Source organism: Saccopteryx bilineata, chromosome 1 (assembly GCF_036850765.1).
Source record: "Saccopteryx bilineata isolate mSacBil1 chromosome 1, mSacBil1_pri_phased_curated, whole genome shotgun sequence".
Taxonomy (NCBI): domain Eukaryota; kingdom Metazoa; phylum Chordata; class Mammalia; order Chiroptera; family Emballonuridae; genus Saccopteryx; species Saccopteryx bilineata.
The window spans coordinates 115968850-115987212 of record NC_089490.1 but is presented as its reverse complement, the minus strand read 5'-3'; the positions used below and the strand labels follow the sequence as shown (position 1 = coordinate 115987212).

The 18363-nt window shown below is 40.5% G+C and overlaps 1 protein-coding gene across 1 annotated transcript in view; it reads right to left on the bottom strand.

The window, feature by feature from the left end:
• The window catches only part of DERA (deoxyribose-phosphate aldolase), a 141514-nt gene that overhangs the window by 54837 nt on the left and 68314 nt on the right, over positions 1 to 18363 (bottom strand). Inside the window, exons 4-5 of the mRNA XM_066264551.1 lie at positions 16610 to 16705; positions 12491 to 12625 (exon numbers count right to left, since the gene is read on the bottom strand). Coding sequence (XP_066120648.1) covers positions 12491 to 12625; positions 16610 to 16705 — 231 coding nt within the window. The remainder of the gene's footprint in view (positions 1 to 12490; positions 12626 to 16609; positions 16706 to 18363) is intronic.

Sequence of the window (18363 nt, the reverse complement as noted above, 5' to 3'; positions counted from 1 at the left end):
AGGACACACAGGAGAAGCGACAATCTGCTTTTCTCCCCCTCCCCCTCCCCTTCTCTCTCTCTCTCTCTCTCTCTCTCTCTCTTTTCTTTTCCCGTCACTAAAGCTCAGTTGGTTCCAGTGCATCAGCCCCAGCCTGGAGCTAAAAATAGTTCGGTTGCAAGCATGGCCCCAAATGAACAAAGCATCAGCCTCAGACAAGAGTTGCCAGGTGGATCCCAATAAAGGTGCATGCGGGAGTCTGTCTCTCTATCTCTCCTTCTCTCACTTGGAAAAGAAGAAAAAAAGTACTTATAAGGAAATCTCTTAATCTAAAAATTTTAAAACGCTAATCCAGAGTTAATTTGTGATTTAATCAATGGCTTTTCTTCCACCATATAGTGTTGTCATCAAAAGGAAGCTGGAGAAGGCCCTGGCCGGTAGGCTCAGTGGTAGAGCGTCGGCCTGGCGTGTAGGAGTCCCGGGTTTGATTCCCGGCCAGGGCACACAGGAGAAGCGCCCATCTGCTTCTCCACTCTTCCCTTCTCCTTCCTCTCTGTCTCTCTCTTCCCCTCCTGCAGCCAAGGCTCCATTGGAGCAAAGTTGGCCCGGGCGCTGAGGATGGCTCTGTGGCCTCTGTCTCGGGCACTAGAATGGCTCTGGTTGCAACAGAGTGACGCCCCAGATGGGCAGAGCATCGCCCCCTGGTGGGCGTGCCAGGTGGATCCCAGTCGGGTGCATGTGGGAGTCTGTCTGACTGCATCCCTGTTTCCAACTTCAGAAAAATACAAAAAAAAAAAAAAAAGTAAGCCAGAGAATCAGGCAAACATGGATTTAAAACCCACCTCCACCACTTACTATGTAACCTTGGGAAAGTTATTTCTCTTAGCCTTTGCACCATCCTAAAAGTGTCAATAATAACATTTATTTTATAGGGTTATTATGAGGATTAAAAGAGAAGATATATATATATATATATGTATGTATATATATATAAAGTACTCTGTACATTGCCTGGCTTATTATAAGCACTCAAAATGTATCATCATCGTTATTAAGCTCAGAATTCTAGTAAAATGATTTTCCATTAAGTGCTATGTGATGGAAGTCAAATCTTATTTCCTGGCCTGATCCGACTCCTTGTACTGCACTGAAGTTTTTTTTAATGGATTAGTGCTTACAAACAGTGAGCCATCAGATAAGGCCTGAAAATATTTTTAGTACAGCATTTGTTAAAGTGAACTTTGGCCTATACAACAAAATTCTTAAAACACTGATCCCGATCATATTTATGGACAAAACTACCATCCTTTTTCTAAAGATCACTTCGAAATCCAGTGAATTTCTTCACTTACAGTTAGAATCAACCAGAAAACCCAGATGTCTTTCATGGCTCGAGTATCAGCCACCTGAAAGTTAGGCTCTTTAATCCACGATCCAAACAGAATGAACCAAAAACGATCACTCAGAGCTTAACTGGATTTAGCAAATACACAACAACTAGTACCTTTTCCGTCTTTAACTGCCAACTCCAAAAAATCACTTTACTGATCTATTTCAGGATATCAAGGGGGTGGAGTTTTTCTGAGCAAATATCTTAAAGTTCAATATGAGGAAAGTTGTTTCTTTCTGTTACCATTCTGCCCAGAGTATACCAGAACAATTAAAGAAAAAGAAAAGCCTATCAAATCTGGCCCTTTTAAAATATGGCATGGGCTCCATTGAGCAAATGCTTCAACCTGAGCCTTCAAATCTTACTGGGCAATACGAAGTTGAAAGTGGAGTTAGAGATTTTATTAGTACTGCTCCACCAGCAATGTTAGCAGACGCAACAGTTCAGCAGCCAGCAGCATGGTACTGTCCTGGCCAGTGGCAGCAGCCCCAGCAGTGGCCCTGTGACCAACCTCTTCCCATGGCTCAGTCTGGCTCTATCCCCTTCCTCCCAGGCTTTCACGGTCTACTCGTTTTCCAGGCCTGGTTTTCCTGGCTTCCTACTGCTGCAGTGGTTTATGTATATCTTTCTAATAAATCCCTTTCAGCTTAACTTAATCAGAATTGGTTTTATTTGTTTTCAACTCATAAATCTATATAAAATATTTTCTGAGGAAGGATGGTAGAGCAGACAATAGTAGGTGCCCTGACTGCCTACCTGTAAAACTAATTTGTTGTTTGATTTGGGCAAGTTTTTAAAACTTTGCCTCAGTTTCCTCATCTATGAAATGGGGATCATCTATAACTCATGGAGTTATTTCAAGCATCAAATAAAGTACATATAAAGTGCTAAGGACAGTATTTGTCACATCGTTAACACTCAAGGAATGGCAGCTACTTGTCTGTCTATGCTGGTGGCGGTGGTGGTGCTGGCACTCTACTGCTGAGTGCTTATTAGGGTCAGCACAGAGGAACTGATAAAATCAGAGGACACTGATCGGTGTACACAACCTCTCTGGGGCACTCGAACAGCAGTCTGGGGGAAGGAGGTTACTATATCACAGAGCCCAGGCTCCTTTGGAGTACAGACTCCTAAAATAATAAGACACTTTGTGCTCCGTACCAGATTTGTAAACTTGTAAGAATTATTCAATTTTTCTAAGCCTAATTACTTAGGGAGCTGCAGTTTGCTCGCCTATTTTTGTGAAGATTAAATAAAACAGTTTATATGACTAGAACAGCAGCAGTCATAAAGTAAGAATTTTATCATTCAATACTACATAGTTTCCCATTATTTTCCTTATGTATGTCCAGGAGTTGAAAAATAACTGTAAAAAGCAAAACAAAGAAACATTGCTCTAATACTTATGGAAGCATAATTAGAACTTACTGACCTTACATATAAGAAAAATAAACCACCTCACTCCAACACAAGCCACAGAAGCCACGGGAAGCATTTTTAGAAGTGTTTATATAGCTTTGAGTACCTTGGCATCACAGTGATAGTCCCCCTGGAACTAGATAGATGACAAATGTAAATCAAATGACTTGGCTGAAATGTAACCCAGTAAATCTCAACTTGTAATGTCCTCTAACATACTCAACTGTCACTTTCTTCTTAATATAAACCAACAGAACAGTGGGAAACCTAATGGGTGGGTTTTCCCCTACATTAGCCAGAATAGACAGCAACAGGACGTGGATTTACAATATATAATTGCTACCGAACTACACATGGGAAGGAGATTACAAGTGAAGGAATAAGTGCAAGCGATTCCCTTTCCAAAAAATTCTTCATGTGGAGAAATTATTCAAAAGAATAAAATATACCCTAAGTTTTCAAAGCATCTTCCTTTAAAAATTCTTAAACTGTTTCCTATGCATCATCTCACCAGTGAGGACTGGGAATTCTGGAAGACTCGGTGAGCGTAACCAGCCTGGGTACACAGTACACAGCCAGGAGACGGCCCACAGGAAGAAGAGATTGTGAGGTACAAGGAAATCAATCAAATAAGTAAATACACTGAGAATAACAGGAGCAAGATTTCTCACTGACAAGAAAGAGGGACATAAATATAGAAAGGGAAAGGCGAAAATAAACCCTGTGATGTTGGCTTGTAATAAAAGTTGTCACTACAAACTCATGGGTTCTAGAAAAGATAGATAGAGAGAGGAAGGGAGGGATAGAGGAAGGGAGGGACGGAGGAAGAGGGAGAGAGAAAGAGAGAGAGAGAGAGAGAGAGATGGACAGACAGACATAGATGTATATATTTTTATATGGGTGCATTGCATATATGTGAACATTCATGTATTTCCTAGACTTATCCACTAAGAAAGTCTAGAAATAATAAGACTCCTACATAATCTTCCACTGCATGGTCATATACAATTTATTCAATCATTTTTCTATTACTGGATATTTAAGGTTTCAGAATTTTTCGCTCTTATAAACAATACTTGAGTAGTCACCTTATTGTTAAATCTGTGCATACATCATGACCTGATTCCCTAGAGTCCTTATTAACTTTTCTGCTCACATACTCACACATAATCCATATTCATTGTTAAAATTTCAAACATTATAGAAACTAAAAATTCCCCATTAAAAAAAGAAAGAAAGAAAGAAAATACAATTTTTGCTCATACCAGAGAAATAATAATTTGGAAGGCTGTTATAAAAGATGACTGACAAATGAAAATGGAATTCAAACACCACGACTGCAAATTAGTGAGAATAATGTAAAATTTAACAAAACACATACGCCAGGGAAGTGGCTGGCGTAGTGATGTCACATTAAAAACCTGATAATAAATGTTTTGGCTTATAATGAGGTTTTCAGGAATAGTGAAAGTGGGTGTACCAGACACTCAGGATATATTACATTATAGATGCTTAATCAATAGTGTCTCAACCAGTAGAAGGGGTTGTCTCCTGTCTGTCCCCCCTCATCCCTCCTACAACTGCCACACTGATGAGAAGAAAGGGAAGTCATAGCCTGACCTGCTCATGACCCCCAGCTGAAAAACAAGTGAGGATGGTGCGTTTGCTGACAGGAGTCAGAGAGCTTGGCCACAAGGCAAGGTCTACGAGCATGACAACACAGATCCGAGGAGCCCAGGGGGACACTCTGTACCTGTTTCCAGAACAGTGGAAACTGGCTCTGCCTTCTGCCTCCCTGTGTCAGCAGGAACTTGCATCTATAGCATTTTACTTTTCCCTTTTTAAAACTATCTTGAGGCCCTGGCCAGTTGGCTCAGCGGTAGAGCGTCGGCCTGGCGTGCGGGGGACCCGGGTTCGATTTCCGGCCAGGGCACATAGGAGAAGCGCCCATTTGCTTCTCCACCCCCCCCCTTTCTCTCTGTCTCTCTCTTCCCCTCCCGCAGCCGAGGCTCCATTGGAGCAAAGATGGCCCGGGCGCTGGGGATGGCTCCTTGGCCTCTGCCCCAGGCGCTAGAGTGGCTCTAGTTGTGGCAGAGCGACACCCCGGAGGGGCAGAGCATTGCCCCTGGTGGGCGTGCCGGGTGGATCCCGGTCGGGCGCATGCGGGAGTCTATCTGACTGTCTCTCCCCGTTTCCAGCTTCAGAAAAATGCAAAAATAATAATAATAATAAAAGAAATAAAACTATCTTGAGCCCTAGATGGTAGCTCAGTTGGTTAGAGCATCATCCTGACATGCCAAGGTGGAGGATTTGATCCCTGGACAGGGCACATAAGGAACAGCCAATGAATGAATAAATAAGTGGAACAACAAATAGATGTTTCTCTCTCTCAAAAAAAAAAAAAAACATTAAAAAATACTTTTAATTTAAAGAAATAATCAAATAAAATTATCTGGTTTCTCTCCAGCTTTCACCTTAAAGGAAAATATATACTTTTAATCTTCAGGCCGCTGTCTGTTAAGGTTTCTGAAAAAGCACCGCTGCAGACATAGAAAACTGTGTTAGCAAAGCTTTCATGTATAGAAATTATGACTTAAATAAGAATCCAAGTGTTTAAAGACTGTATTTCCTATCCAAAAGTCATAAAGTAGATTTCCTTTTATAATTCATGCTAGTCAAAGGCACTTAAAAAAGAACCATTAATGAACATATCTAAGCAATTATTTTTTGAGTACCGGAAAGATGTTCAACACTGCACAAGAATGGCTTGAAAATTAACTCTTAAGATAATTATATGTACAATAAAACACTTAATATAACATTGTACAGCAACCTTTGAAATTAAAAAGTCACAAAATGTTCAAGAACAGTGTTCCTCCACCAAGACATCTAATTAATTTTGTATGAGTAACACTGAGATGAGCTAAAACACCAGGTAGTAAAATAACCTACAAGACATAAAACACACCTTTTCGTCAATAGTATCTGAAGGTTTGAAGAATCAGGGCATAAAAACAAAAACCATAAACATGTACAGATGCCATTAAATATCTCCAGAACTTTTCTGTCATAAACATCCCTAAGACTGCGGACACACAGAACACAGATGATGTGATTCTTCCCCCAAAAGTGTCTCTAGATGTAAAGATGGCTTTTCTCATGTGATATTATGATTAACAGCTCTATAAAATGAAGGAAAACATCAATTTTTCTCAAGGGATTTTTTTTCTACCATCCCTCTTATGTAAAAAAAAAAAAAAGCAAATAAAAAAAATTGTTGCCCAGATTCAAGATTTTCAGGATCCACTTTCATAAGACACAACAATGCACAATGTAGCTTTGGCCCTAATATTTCACTCTCTCACTCTAAAACTGTTGATAGCCACGAGGCGTGTAACTCCACAAACCAAGTTTAGAAGAGCAACTCAGGGCTGCAGACTGAAGGGAAGTGAAAGGCACATGAGACTCTGGAGCTAGGAGACAAACAATAGTCCCAGTTGCTACGGGGAACATGCTATTCTGGAAAAACGTCACAGATGAAGTCACCTGAGGTCATGTCTGCTGGCGCTGCAGAGTTAAAGGGGTTTCTAAACACTAGTAAAGTCAGCTGTAGGTCCTGAGCTCACGGAACTAGAAAACTGTTGAAAGAAGCAGAATCTGATAGGATTTTTGTCACTGGTAATGTAGTAGGTAAATGTATGCAGCAGAGAGAGGTCACAGAAAGGTAAAAAAATGAACACTTCTGTACAGTTACAGAGCATGGAATGCAGTTAAATTTCAAAACCTGCTTAGTAAGATTTATGAGATGAAGAATCCCTTCTGCTAAATGCTTTCTTCAAACAACTGTTTAAGGATGCAACTTAGATGTCAACTTCAATATCATCATTAAAAAATACAGTATTACAAGCACTTACCATGGGAATAATACCCACAGACAATGAAAGTCAAATATAAAATCACAGGCCATTATACAGCTCTAAAGAGCTGCAAAAATCCCTATGACTTATCCCCCCATTGGTAGCTTATTTAAACACAGGCAGAGAGAAGTGAAGTGTTTGCCCCCAAATTATGTATAAATTAGCAAAATTACAAAAACTAAAACCAAAGCCCTTAGAGTTCCACTTCACCGACTCCATACATGTGCTATATGATGGTTCCTTCCCTTGACAATGTCCTATCATCAGCAGGAGGGGGGGGGGGAGAAAATGCCGCAGCCCGGAGGGAGGCATCTGGGCTAAGCAACAAGACGATCAATTTACACACATTACAGAATTTAATTGCTATTATAACCCTGTGAGGTAGATGCCATTATTGCTACTTTACAGGAGGAACAGAAGGCACAAAGAAGTAACTTGCCCTAGAGAAAAGAGCTACTAATGGTAGTGCCAGGATTTCACCCAAGATCTGTATAATGCGGACTCTGCCCTCAACCCTTCCTGTCTCCCAGCACTACCCCCCCCCTTCCTGCTCCAGAGTGTATGCTCCAGGTCAGTCTGGGTCTGACTGACTCCAATGATGAGTCAGCCTACCTGCCTGGCTGACTGGGTGCCCCCCCATCACAGTCTAGCACAGCTCCTCTCTATCCCACCACAAGCTGCCATCTTCATCCCAAAGCACAGCCTTCCCAGGGAGAAGAGAGCTGCCTTTAAGAGAATAAATGCACTTTCTGGCTAAACTCACCAAAGTAACACTTTTTTCCTTAAGCCACCTGTTTATAGCTAACTGCACAGCCAGGCAAAATGAATACAAATACATGGAAAATATGATTGTACTAGGTAGTCAGTATGTACCTTCAACAATGCTTCAATCACCCTGCATCTAAAGTATGTGGAACCAAGAACTAGAAGTGAAAAAAAATGTACCAAGTTAGTGCTTATCCACGGAACTATGAGATGGTGCAGGCAGCAATGGCTTACATATGTTTAGATGCTGATGGGAATGGGCAAGTGGTGAGAAGCTAAAGAGAGGAAGGCCTCTGAGAAAGTGGAAGAAAATGAGAGCCATGGCAGAACAGGGGGACTGGACTGGGAGGGGAAAAGGAAGAGGCCTATTTGATGTGAGGCTCTCAAGGGAGTCCTGTCTAATGCTTTCTATCTCCTCTAAGAACTGACAGGTAGGTCATTTGCTAACAGTAAAGGAACCTCGTCACTAGAAGTCCAATGCGCTATCCATTGCGCAACAGAGCCCGCCAGTAAAGGAACCTCAAGGTGGGTGGAAGAGTTAAAAGTTTGAGAAAGGTGGAGATTTTACGTCATCACCATGGAGAATCCAAGAGGGAGAATATGAGTCCCCTCCAGTTTCCTCTTTGAGTCCACACCCTAAACAATGGGTCCCTGGGACGATGAGACGTGGCTAAGGTGTACTTTGAATGCCAGATTTTAAAAAATGGGATTCCTTCTTTCTTTAACCAGTATCCTAGAAGCCTCAGCGCACAGAGAAAGACCTAGATTAGAATGTGTAATAGCCCGACAGACATTTCCATCAGCAAATTTTAAGAAATCAATTTTAGACTCATATTTTAATAAACAGCTAATATTAAAACATGACACTGAAAAACGCAATATGTACTCAAATTGAGAAAATACGGTAAGACAAGATACTGCCGTGGAAAAAGTTCTAAGTCTTTGCTGATTTCTGCTTAGAATTAAATTTTGAACATTAAATGTTCCTTTTTTATTTGTTTTGTTTTGGGTCAAGAGGTTATTAACACCATAAAAAAGGGTTAATAGAAAAGTATGGTCTAGGACAAAGATGTGTTATTATATTTTGCATGAATGCCTGCTAATGGGAAATTGACAGTTCTTAAACACAATTATGCTTAGTTCATTAAGGGACTGCCAATTACATCAAAACCCATCCTCTACTGTATTTGATTTTCCAATTAGTAATATTCTAAGGACAAAAGCACAGGTTACAATATAAACTGTGCTTTTATATCTACAACCTTTTTTAACTTTAAGAAACATATTAATTAGCAAGTATTCCATCCATAAAACAAGAGGATGCAATACAAAAAGAATAAAAAATAAACAAGAAAAATCTTGTGCAAATTACAAATATAAAAGTAGAAATTTAAATCAATAAAATAATTGGAAAGTAAAATTGGGAAAATTTCCAGCAAGTAGTACAAAACCATAATGATGAAAAATAAAAAAGTAAAATATTCACACCACGCCATACCACTGTGAAATGTCCGAATACGCAGGATAGAGAAATCCTAAACACTTTCAAAGAGAAAAAACAGAGAATCACAATGGCGGTAGATTTCTTAAAAGTAACACTGGACGCTAAAAGACAATAGAGAAATGACTTCAAGATTCCAAAGAAAATAATTAATTTCTACCTAGAATTTAACAGCTGGACAAACTTTCATTTCCATATGACACTAGAACAGAGGTACTGCCAGGGAAGTGAAGTATGGCAGACATTACTTACACCACTATTTGTTTTTCCATTCCTTCCTAGGACCCAGAAGACTATTTCCCAGATTTCTCCAAGTTAGGCGAGGCACATGTTCTGATCAAGTGTCTGTACGCAGAAGTGCCATGTGCCACTTCCTGGCTAAAGTGGTAAAGGGAGAGGTGTGAGCTCCACGCTTTCTGAAGAGGCCACATGTTGAGACATGTTGAAATGGTAGAACCACAGGAATGAAGCAGTTTGGATCACTGAGTAGCCAGAGGAAAGACAGCTGCCCTGGAGAGTTACCTGACCTCCAGCAGACACGTTTGAGATATAAGAGGCTTAATCAATTAAGCCATAAGTTATGAGGCTTAGTTGTAGCATAGTCGGGCCTAACCAATATATAATCTACCAAAAATATTTCTAACAGCACTGGTTCTCAAAAAGTTAATGGCTACGCTGTGACTCAGCAATTCCACTCCTAGGTGATATACCTAAGAGAAATGAATGTATGTGTCCAACAAAAGACAGGTACAAGTCTGTTATTAGTAGCTGCAGTTATAATATCCAAATAGTTTACATTTATAGCACACACCATAGTAAAAAGCAAACAAAAGACTTTATGAAAGACATAAAAGGCATATAGTTTTTTATGCAACTGAATCAACATAGTTTATTTCCAGATTTGTCTTACATATTATGCTTATTCATTTTTTTCTCTTCCTCGAGCCTTAAATCTTAACTGAAATCTGTCACTAGAAGCAGAAAAGCAAAATTAATATATAGAAACCAGGAGTATCTATTCAAATAGACCTTTTAAGAATTATTACAATTGGCCAAAACACAGATGGACCATAAAAAGGAGACAGAAATCAAAAGCACAAAAAAGATATTTATGGACAGTCAAGAATTAAACCTGGCAAATACTGATGAGTATAGAGGAGCGAGTAAGGCAATGAGAATGGCCTGACATTTTTTTCTTGAACACTCTTGTATCCCTGATTATATTATCCTGGAACACAGCGACGATCTCAGGGGCTGACATCTCTGAGATGTCTTGGCCCATAACTATTGGTCAAGAGGGTTGTTGCCTTTTGACTTCATATATCTTTTTATTTAAATATTTTTGTTTTGTTTTGGCCCCTTTGCTTTTAAGCTTTTCATTGTCATGTCCCTTTTAGCTCATTATCGTGCACTCTCCTTCCCTCGCTCCTTCCATCTGGGCAGAGAAATGTACACCAGGTAACTTATTAAAAATGTACAGGAATGTAGTTAATATTCCAAGCTAAAAGACTACAGAGAATATAAAAAGAATAAAAGAAAAAAAAAAGACTACATTTCCTGGCTCACTTGCAGCCATACGTGGCCATGTAGCTCAGTCTGGGCCAATGAGGTATAAGCAAAAGTGTGTAAGATTTGGGGATAGAACAATCCCTTCTTTCCTGTCCTCTAGCAGATGAGTGGAAAGGCCAGCGATGTTCAGGAGCTGTTTTAGACAATGAAGTGCACTTGAGCATGAAAGTAGAAGCCACAGGCTTTGGAAGTGGAAGATAAAAGCGGCAGCCACAAGGGGCAGCCACAAGGGGCAGCCACAAGGCTCCTGAAATAACCTCCAGACTTTACCTAGCAGAATAAATCCTCAAGTGTTTAAATCACTGACCAAATCTTTGCTACTCAGTAACCAAAAGCAATTCTTAATGGATAAACAATTTAATTAGGATTTACAGACAATAAGATAGATAGGTTGGTAGATAGAAAGTCACAGAAAGATAGCCATAAGATATGGGCAAGTCCAATAAGTAGATTAAGGAAGAATACATTAAATGTAATCCTACTTTTTATTTAAACTTTTTAAAAGAGTGGGAGTTGCATGTATAAACATGAAGAGGAAAAAGTCTGGAAAGTCATACATTGCAAGGGTTATTCTTAGGGGATGAGACTGTGTAGAAGATCCACTTTATTACTGGTTGGAATTATTTTTTTAACAGTGAGCAGGAATAATCTCCATATTTAGAATAAAATATACCTTTTATTTGGTATTCACATATCTAAAGAGACAATATAACATTCTGGTTTTATCTTATGACAGCATTAAAAATTTCTAGTTAAACTACGTATTATAATGATTTTTTTTAAACAGAGAATTGTACTTATTTTAGCTATTCATGATCTCTACTATACAAAATATATTTAAGCAAAGGTAAAATCTATTTCTTTATTATATAACTATAAAAAACAATAGCATGTTACTGGAATGGGCAACAGCTTATTGTAATCAGTTATAGTAAATCATAAATCTCAAAGGTAAATATGAAATAATATTCATAGGAGCTATGTGCAAGAATAGGAGTAAAAACTTAGCAGACTTATCAGTAATTTCACATCTTAAAAATCCACAAAGATTAACATAAAAAAGGGAAATTTCCTCCATCATATTAACATAAACTTTGCATAAAAGACTTGCCTGGAGTGATTATTGCATTGAGTAGCAAAACAATACAGAACAGAATAAAAGTTAATCATCTGTTGCATGGAAATAACTATTCATCTCAAAAGAATCTAAAAAGCTCATGCAGGTAGGTGATTTCCAAGATTTATGAGAGGTGCAAGGATGAATAACCTTAGCCGTGATTTCTTAGATTCACCCTCTGATTCAATGACTTGTGATCTGGATCAATGATTTCCAAAACATGCTGTCTCTTACCAGATCCCCACCATTTCATTCACCAGGTGTTGGGCAGATAAAATATATTATGCTCACTTTGTTAAAAATGACGCGGCCCACTTGGAAGCCCCTCGACCAGGTGATTGCTTGGGATGGGTGTGATTTTATTAATGTGTGTTGGGGGAGGGCTTTCAAGCCAAAAGGTTTTAAAAAAAAAGAGAGATCACGTTGTTCTGGAGAAGAGTGATTGCGTTCTAGGAGGAGGGCAGAGAGCAGAGAGGAGAGCAGAGTAAGGCCATGTGGAGGAGAGGAGACGCAGCCAAGGTGGAGGAATGCTGAAGAAGCCAGTTTGTGCAGAGAGAAGGAGATGGGGAACAGAGGTGTAACTCAGATAAGTCAGTGGCTTTGGGAGCCTTGAATGGAAAGGGAAGTGTTTTCCCGCTGTGTGTATTGCCTGCCCGTCAGGTACAAGCTAGGATTAAAGGTAATGGCCCACCAGTTACTGGCTCCGTTGTTTCATTACCCACTGTCCGAATCTAAAGCAAACCTGCTTGGGCCAGACGGTTGTGATGGTGGCTGTGGCTACTGGCTTTACACCAGGGAAGACCTGTGTCTCCTTTGTAAGGACATGCACCTACCTTCCCACTGGCCTGTCAGCACCAAGGTCCTGTTAATTACCACATCAATTTCTGTAGCTCCATCTTCCACAGCCAATCTGATCTCTTCTAGTCGTGTTTTCAAATGAGTCTGTCCTGCTGGAAAGCCAGTGGCCACTAACAGAGGATGAAAAAGAAAAGGAAGGAATTTTATTTGGTATCTCAACAAAGATTTCAGACCAAAAAAAACCAAAAGTTATCATTATCAGCATTTAGAGACCAAAATATTAATAATACTTAAGAACTTCATGCATACCCTGAAAAGTGTGAAGAAACAGAACGTTATTTCATATAGTATTGGCATTAGGGCAAACATTAGATTATATCCTCTAGAACAGTGGTCCCCAACCTTTTTTGGGCCATGGACCAGTTTAATGTCAGAAAATATTTTCACGGACCGGCCTTTAGGATGGGATAGATAAATGTATCACGTGACCAAGCGTCAAGAGTGAGTCTTAGACGGATGTAACAGAGGGAATCTGGTCATTTTTTAAAAATAAAACATTGTTCAGACTTAAATATAAATAAAACGGAAATAATGTAAGCTATATATTTTTTCTCTGCGGACCGGTACCAAATGGCCTACAGACCTGTACCGGTCTGGGGGTTGAAGACCACTGCTCTAAAAGACCTGAAATTAAATTGCTTCAGAGATGCTCATGAGGGTGCTATGAGTAAATAGCAATTTTAAAATACGTTATTATTGTTCTGGCTGGTTGGCTCAGTGGATAGAGCTTTGGCCCAGAATGCGGACATCCTGGTTTCTATCTATGGTCAGGGCACACAGGAGAAAAGACCATCTGCTGTGATGGTGGTAGCCTTGGCCCTGGCCCTGGCTTCTGGTTTTACACTAGGAAACTCGGATAAGTCAGTAGCTTTGTGAGCACTGAATGTGTGGGTTTTGGAGCCCAGTGTGTGTTTTTACTTGCCCGCTGGGTGCAAGCTAGGATTAAAGATGATGGCCCACCAGTTTTTGGCTCCGTTGTTTCTTTACCGACTGTCCGAATTCAATGTGAACCTGCATGGGCCAAGCGGCTATGATAGTGGCCCTGGCTACTGGCTTTACATATATATTATGTATTTTTTATGTATTTCTAATAAAATAAATTAATAATCTTTATAGACTTCTTTTATATATTTTTTTTAATTTATTGTGTTTTATAGATTCTAGTGTTGCCCCGAATGCATCCCCCCTCTACTGTATTCCCCTCAACATCTTCCTTTCTCCCCTCACCATAATGCCCTCCCCTTCCCTTAAGGTTTATCCCAACCTATCATCCCTTTTCCCTCTGTTCTCTTTTCCTCTAGTCTCTTTGATCCCTCTTCTGTCTCTATTCTGTTCCTCAGTTTACATTGTTCATTGGATTCCTCAAATGAGTGAGGTCATATGATATTTTTCTTCCTCTGCCTGGCTTATTTCACTTAACATAATAGTTTCCAGACTTCTTTTTTAAAGCACCAAGATATTCTTCTTTTAAAAGTTGAACCTAATTTTAAAACACCTTATAAAAGCTGAATCTAATTTTCTGTGCCAAATGCCACAGCCTGGCATGGTCTCCCAGTAAGACCTCCAGCTTCAACTCTCACAGCTCCTATTTGGTGCCGCCTTACGCTCTGTTGGTCAAATAAGTTTGTAAATATGATATATATGTTTGCTCGCTTATGATTTGTATTGGGTGTGGGGGACAGGCTGTAGGCAGGCCAGGTCATTGTAGCCTAAGGCTTAGTTTTAGGACTGAGCTTTTCCCCACACCCTTGACTGATTGCATGATCTGGGTAGTGCACTCTCATGAGGAATCCAATTATGCCTCAGATACGTGACCTTGTATTGGAGACTTCCTTGTTTGTATATTGGATTAAAGGTTTTGGTTTCTATACTATAAAGTGGGGCAGACCAGGAGCTTGCTCTCTCTGTTCCTGCTATCACGATTGCAGAGGCTTCCCTGATCCCTTGCCCTTCATGGGAAAAGCTGGTTTTCTGCTTTTCCCTTGTACTCTTTTGTGGTTTGCCTGTCTCGGTGAGACACCAATAAACAGGATGGGCCACCATCCTCCCACTCCGCCATTTCTGTACTATCTGCCCTAATTCAATGGGAATCTGCATGTGAATGGCCACTATGGCGGCTCCTGGCCTTACACGCTCTAACACTGCAAACCAGTTGCACCCCTGAACATGCTTCTGCACCCTGATCTGCAATTGTTCCTCTGTCTAAAATGCCTTTCCCTATCTTACCAACACTGTAAACTTCTCCATACCCTTTATGACCCAGAGCAATTTCTTTTTATTTTTTATTTATTTATTTATTCATTTTAGAGGAGACAGAGAGAGAGAGACAGACAGACAGAAGGGGGGGGGGGAGGAGCAGGAAGCATCAACTCCCATATGTGTCTTGACCGGGCAAGCTCAGATTTTGAACCGGTGACCTGAGTGTTCCAGGTTGACGCTTGATCCACTGTGCTACCACAGGTCAGGCCTAGAGCAGTTATTATCGTCTCTGTGAAGCACTCCCTTGCTTTGTCACCAACCTCTGCAGAGTAATCAGTCCCTGCTCAGAGTTACAACTGTACCATCTGCATATCATTATCATATTTTACATATATATAATATACTACATATTTGGCATTATAATTTTTTTAATGTCACTGTTCTTCCAAAACAACTAAGTTTCCCTAAGAACGGGGATGCAGTTCTATATTCTTTTTTTTTCTTTTTTCTTTCTTTCTTTTCTTTTTTTTGGTGAGAGAAGGGGAAAGACAGGAGGGAGAAAGATGAGAAGCATAAACTCATAGTTGCAGCACCTTAGTTATTCATTGATTGCTTTCTCATACGTGGCTTGACAGAGGCTGTAGCCGAGCCAGTGACCTCTTGCTCGAGCCAGCATCCTTGGGCTCTAGCCAGGGACTGAAACAAGGCTCTTAGCATAAGTATCTTCATTTAAGCTTCTGATTACCATCTTGAACTCAAAATGACCCTGGAACTTGTTTTTCTTAAGGATTCTCTACCCCTGACTCAGAGCTTATTTTGCAAGACTATAGAAATATCCGGAGTCGTTAATAACTAGCATTCCTGCCCTGGCCGGTTGGCTCAGCGGTAGAGCGTCGGCCTAGCGTGCGGAGGACCCGGGTTCGATTCCCGGCCAGGGCACACAGGAGAAGCGCCCATTTGCTTCTCCACCCCTCCGCCGCGCTTTCCTCTCTGTCTCTCTCTTCCCCTCCCGCAGCCGAGGCTCCATTGGAGCAAAGATGGCCCGGGCGCTGGGGATGGCTCTGTGGCCTCTGCCCCAGGCGCTAGAGTGGCTCTGGTCGCAACATGGCGACACCCAGGATGGGCAGAGCATCGCCCCCTGGTGGGCGTGCCGGGTGGATCCCGGTCGGGCGCATGCGGGAGTCTGTCTGACTGTCTCTCCCCGTTTCCAGCTTCAGAAAAATGAAAAAAAAAAATAACTAGCATTCCTCCCCAAATTGTTCCTATAGATAAACCTTGCAAAAGGTCAGCAAGAATAACTAATTTGTTTTTCTGCTTTTGTAACTTGCTTTGCTAGGAATCTTTCCCTTCCCCATAGCTCAACCAGGATGTGGTTTATGCCTTTAAAAGCTTGCCCCTGAGGGGCCACAAGTTCTTTGAAACACTAGTCTGCCCCTTGTAGCCAGCTTCTATTATAAAGACTCCTTAATTTGATTACTTAATTGTGGCAAACATCTGTTTCTTACTGTTCAAATATAACATGACCTTGGGCTTTAAGCCAGTGATTATGGCATCATGTATGTGATCCCATGCTCAAGCCAGCGACCTCGGGGTTTTGAACCTGGGTCCTCAGTATCCCAGGTGGATGCTCTATTCACTGTGCCACTGCCTGGTCAGGCTAGTTTTATATTCTTGGGAATTAATATAATTCTCTTTGATTTAGGGAATTAATTAATCAATATATGTTAATTGCTACTTAGAAGGCAATCAATAAATACTAAAAGAATAAATGCAACCAATCCAACACATAAAACTAATTAAAATCATAGTATAAAACTATATATAATACCCGAGGTGTCTGAGCTGAAGAACTGGAAACACACTGGGAAATAACAACAAAGGCCCACGAGCTTTACCTGACGCCACCGGGATAGTGCAGCCCGCAGCCTTGAGCGCTTTCACCGCGTCACACACGCGGGCAGGGTAGACGCAGACGGCAGCTGTCGTAATGCCTAGGAAGAAAGAAGCCACAGCAGCCTTTTGCATGTGAACCTCAATCTGCACACTACGCCTTTAATGATTATTTATACCACAACATTGGCAGAAATCAAAATGAGAGAAAAAAATAATTCCCCCACTATGCTGCAAAAAAATTAAGATGTTTTCATTTTCCGCATTCCCTTCCAGTTCTTGACAACATGGATCGTTTTCTCAACGTCACGGTCATAGACTAAAACAACTGTGATACATTTGAAGTATCACAAATACTTTGAAGTTAACAAACATAACATTTTTTTAAACTCTTAAACAATAAACTTGGGGGTCTTGGCTCAATTAAAATATCTTCTTTCATGTAATTAACAAAATCCAGATTTGTACAGTTTTCAGACAGTGGACGAAAAAATATATAAGGGAACCTTGCAGGGTAGTATAGCAAAATGACATTTAACTAATCCTATCCCTTCTTTTATAAGAAATAGTAAAAAATATATCTGGAATCCCTATTTTAAGAAATAAACCAAAATCAAAAATCAAATAGCCTCTATAAAACAAAATAACATAGGGTCCTGGCCAGTTGGCTCAGCAGTAGAGTGTTGGACTGGCATGTGGAAGTCCCAGGTTCGATTCCCAGTCAGGGAACACAGGAGACGTGCCCATCTGCGTCTCCACCCCTCCCCCTCTCCTTCCTCTCTGTCTCTCTCTTCCCCTCCCGCAGCCAAGGCTCCATTGGAGCAAAGTTGGCCCAGGCACTGAGGATGGCTCCATGGCCTCCGCTTCAGAAGCTAGAATGGCTCTGGCCGCAATGGAGCAATGCCCCAGATGGGCAGAGCATTGCCACCTGGTGGGCATGCTGGGTGGATCCCAGTTGGGTGCATGTGGGAGTCTGCCTCCCCACTTCTAACTTCGGAAAAATACAAAAAAAAACCCTACATAATAACATAAGGCTCATATAAAGTTGTTACTCTTTTCAGACCCTCTCCCCCAAAGTTGGTACTGTTGAGTGCTATTAATAGGTGCCGTTTTATTGCCAACTGAAAAGAAACATCATAAATATTTTTCAAAAGCTGTAGAGTTTTTTAGGTCTATAACATATCTACAAACAGCTGGGCCAATGCAGCGTCCCCATTGCACTCATCACAGACAGCGCTCGGGGTCTGGGAAGCACCCCTGCACTGAAACACCTGGCCCTAAAAGCAGCCCAGTGGAAACAGGGCACATGTTCTTGGAAAGAGCACTTCACCTTCTAGGTCTTGCTTTCTTCATTTAGAAATAAGGAGACCAACTCTCAAAGGTCTCCTCCATTTCTAAAATGTTAAGGTTTTATACTTAGAATAACTTTCTAAAGTTGCTCTAAGTTCTTTCATGTATGCTAAGAGGAGTGAATATAACTTTTTTCAAAAGTTATACACGAGCATGCAATATTTCCCATTTTCATTTTATTTTCAAAAGTATTTCATTTACTCACAGAAAATACTTTATGTATGAGATGTGATTATTAAGTAATAAGACTGGCTTTTTCACATATGGCTAGGGAATGTGAATCAGTATTTTAGAGTCACTAGATAGAAAATTTCCAAAACTGAAGAAATGGAAAAAAAAATCAAGAAGCTATCAGAAACTTTAATCCAGCATGGAAAGAACTGACCTAAACATGAGACTCAGATGCTCT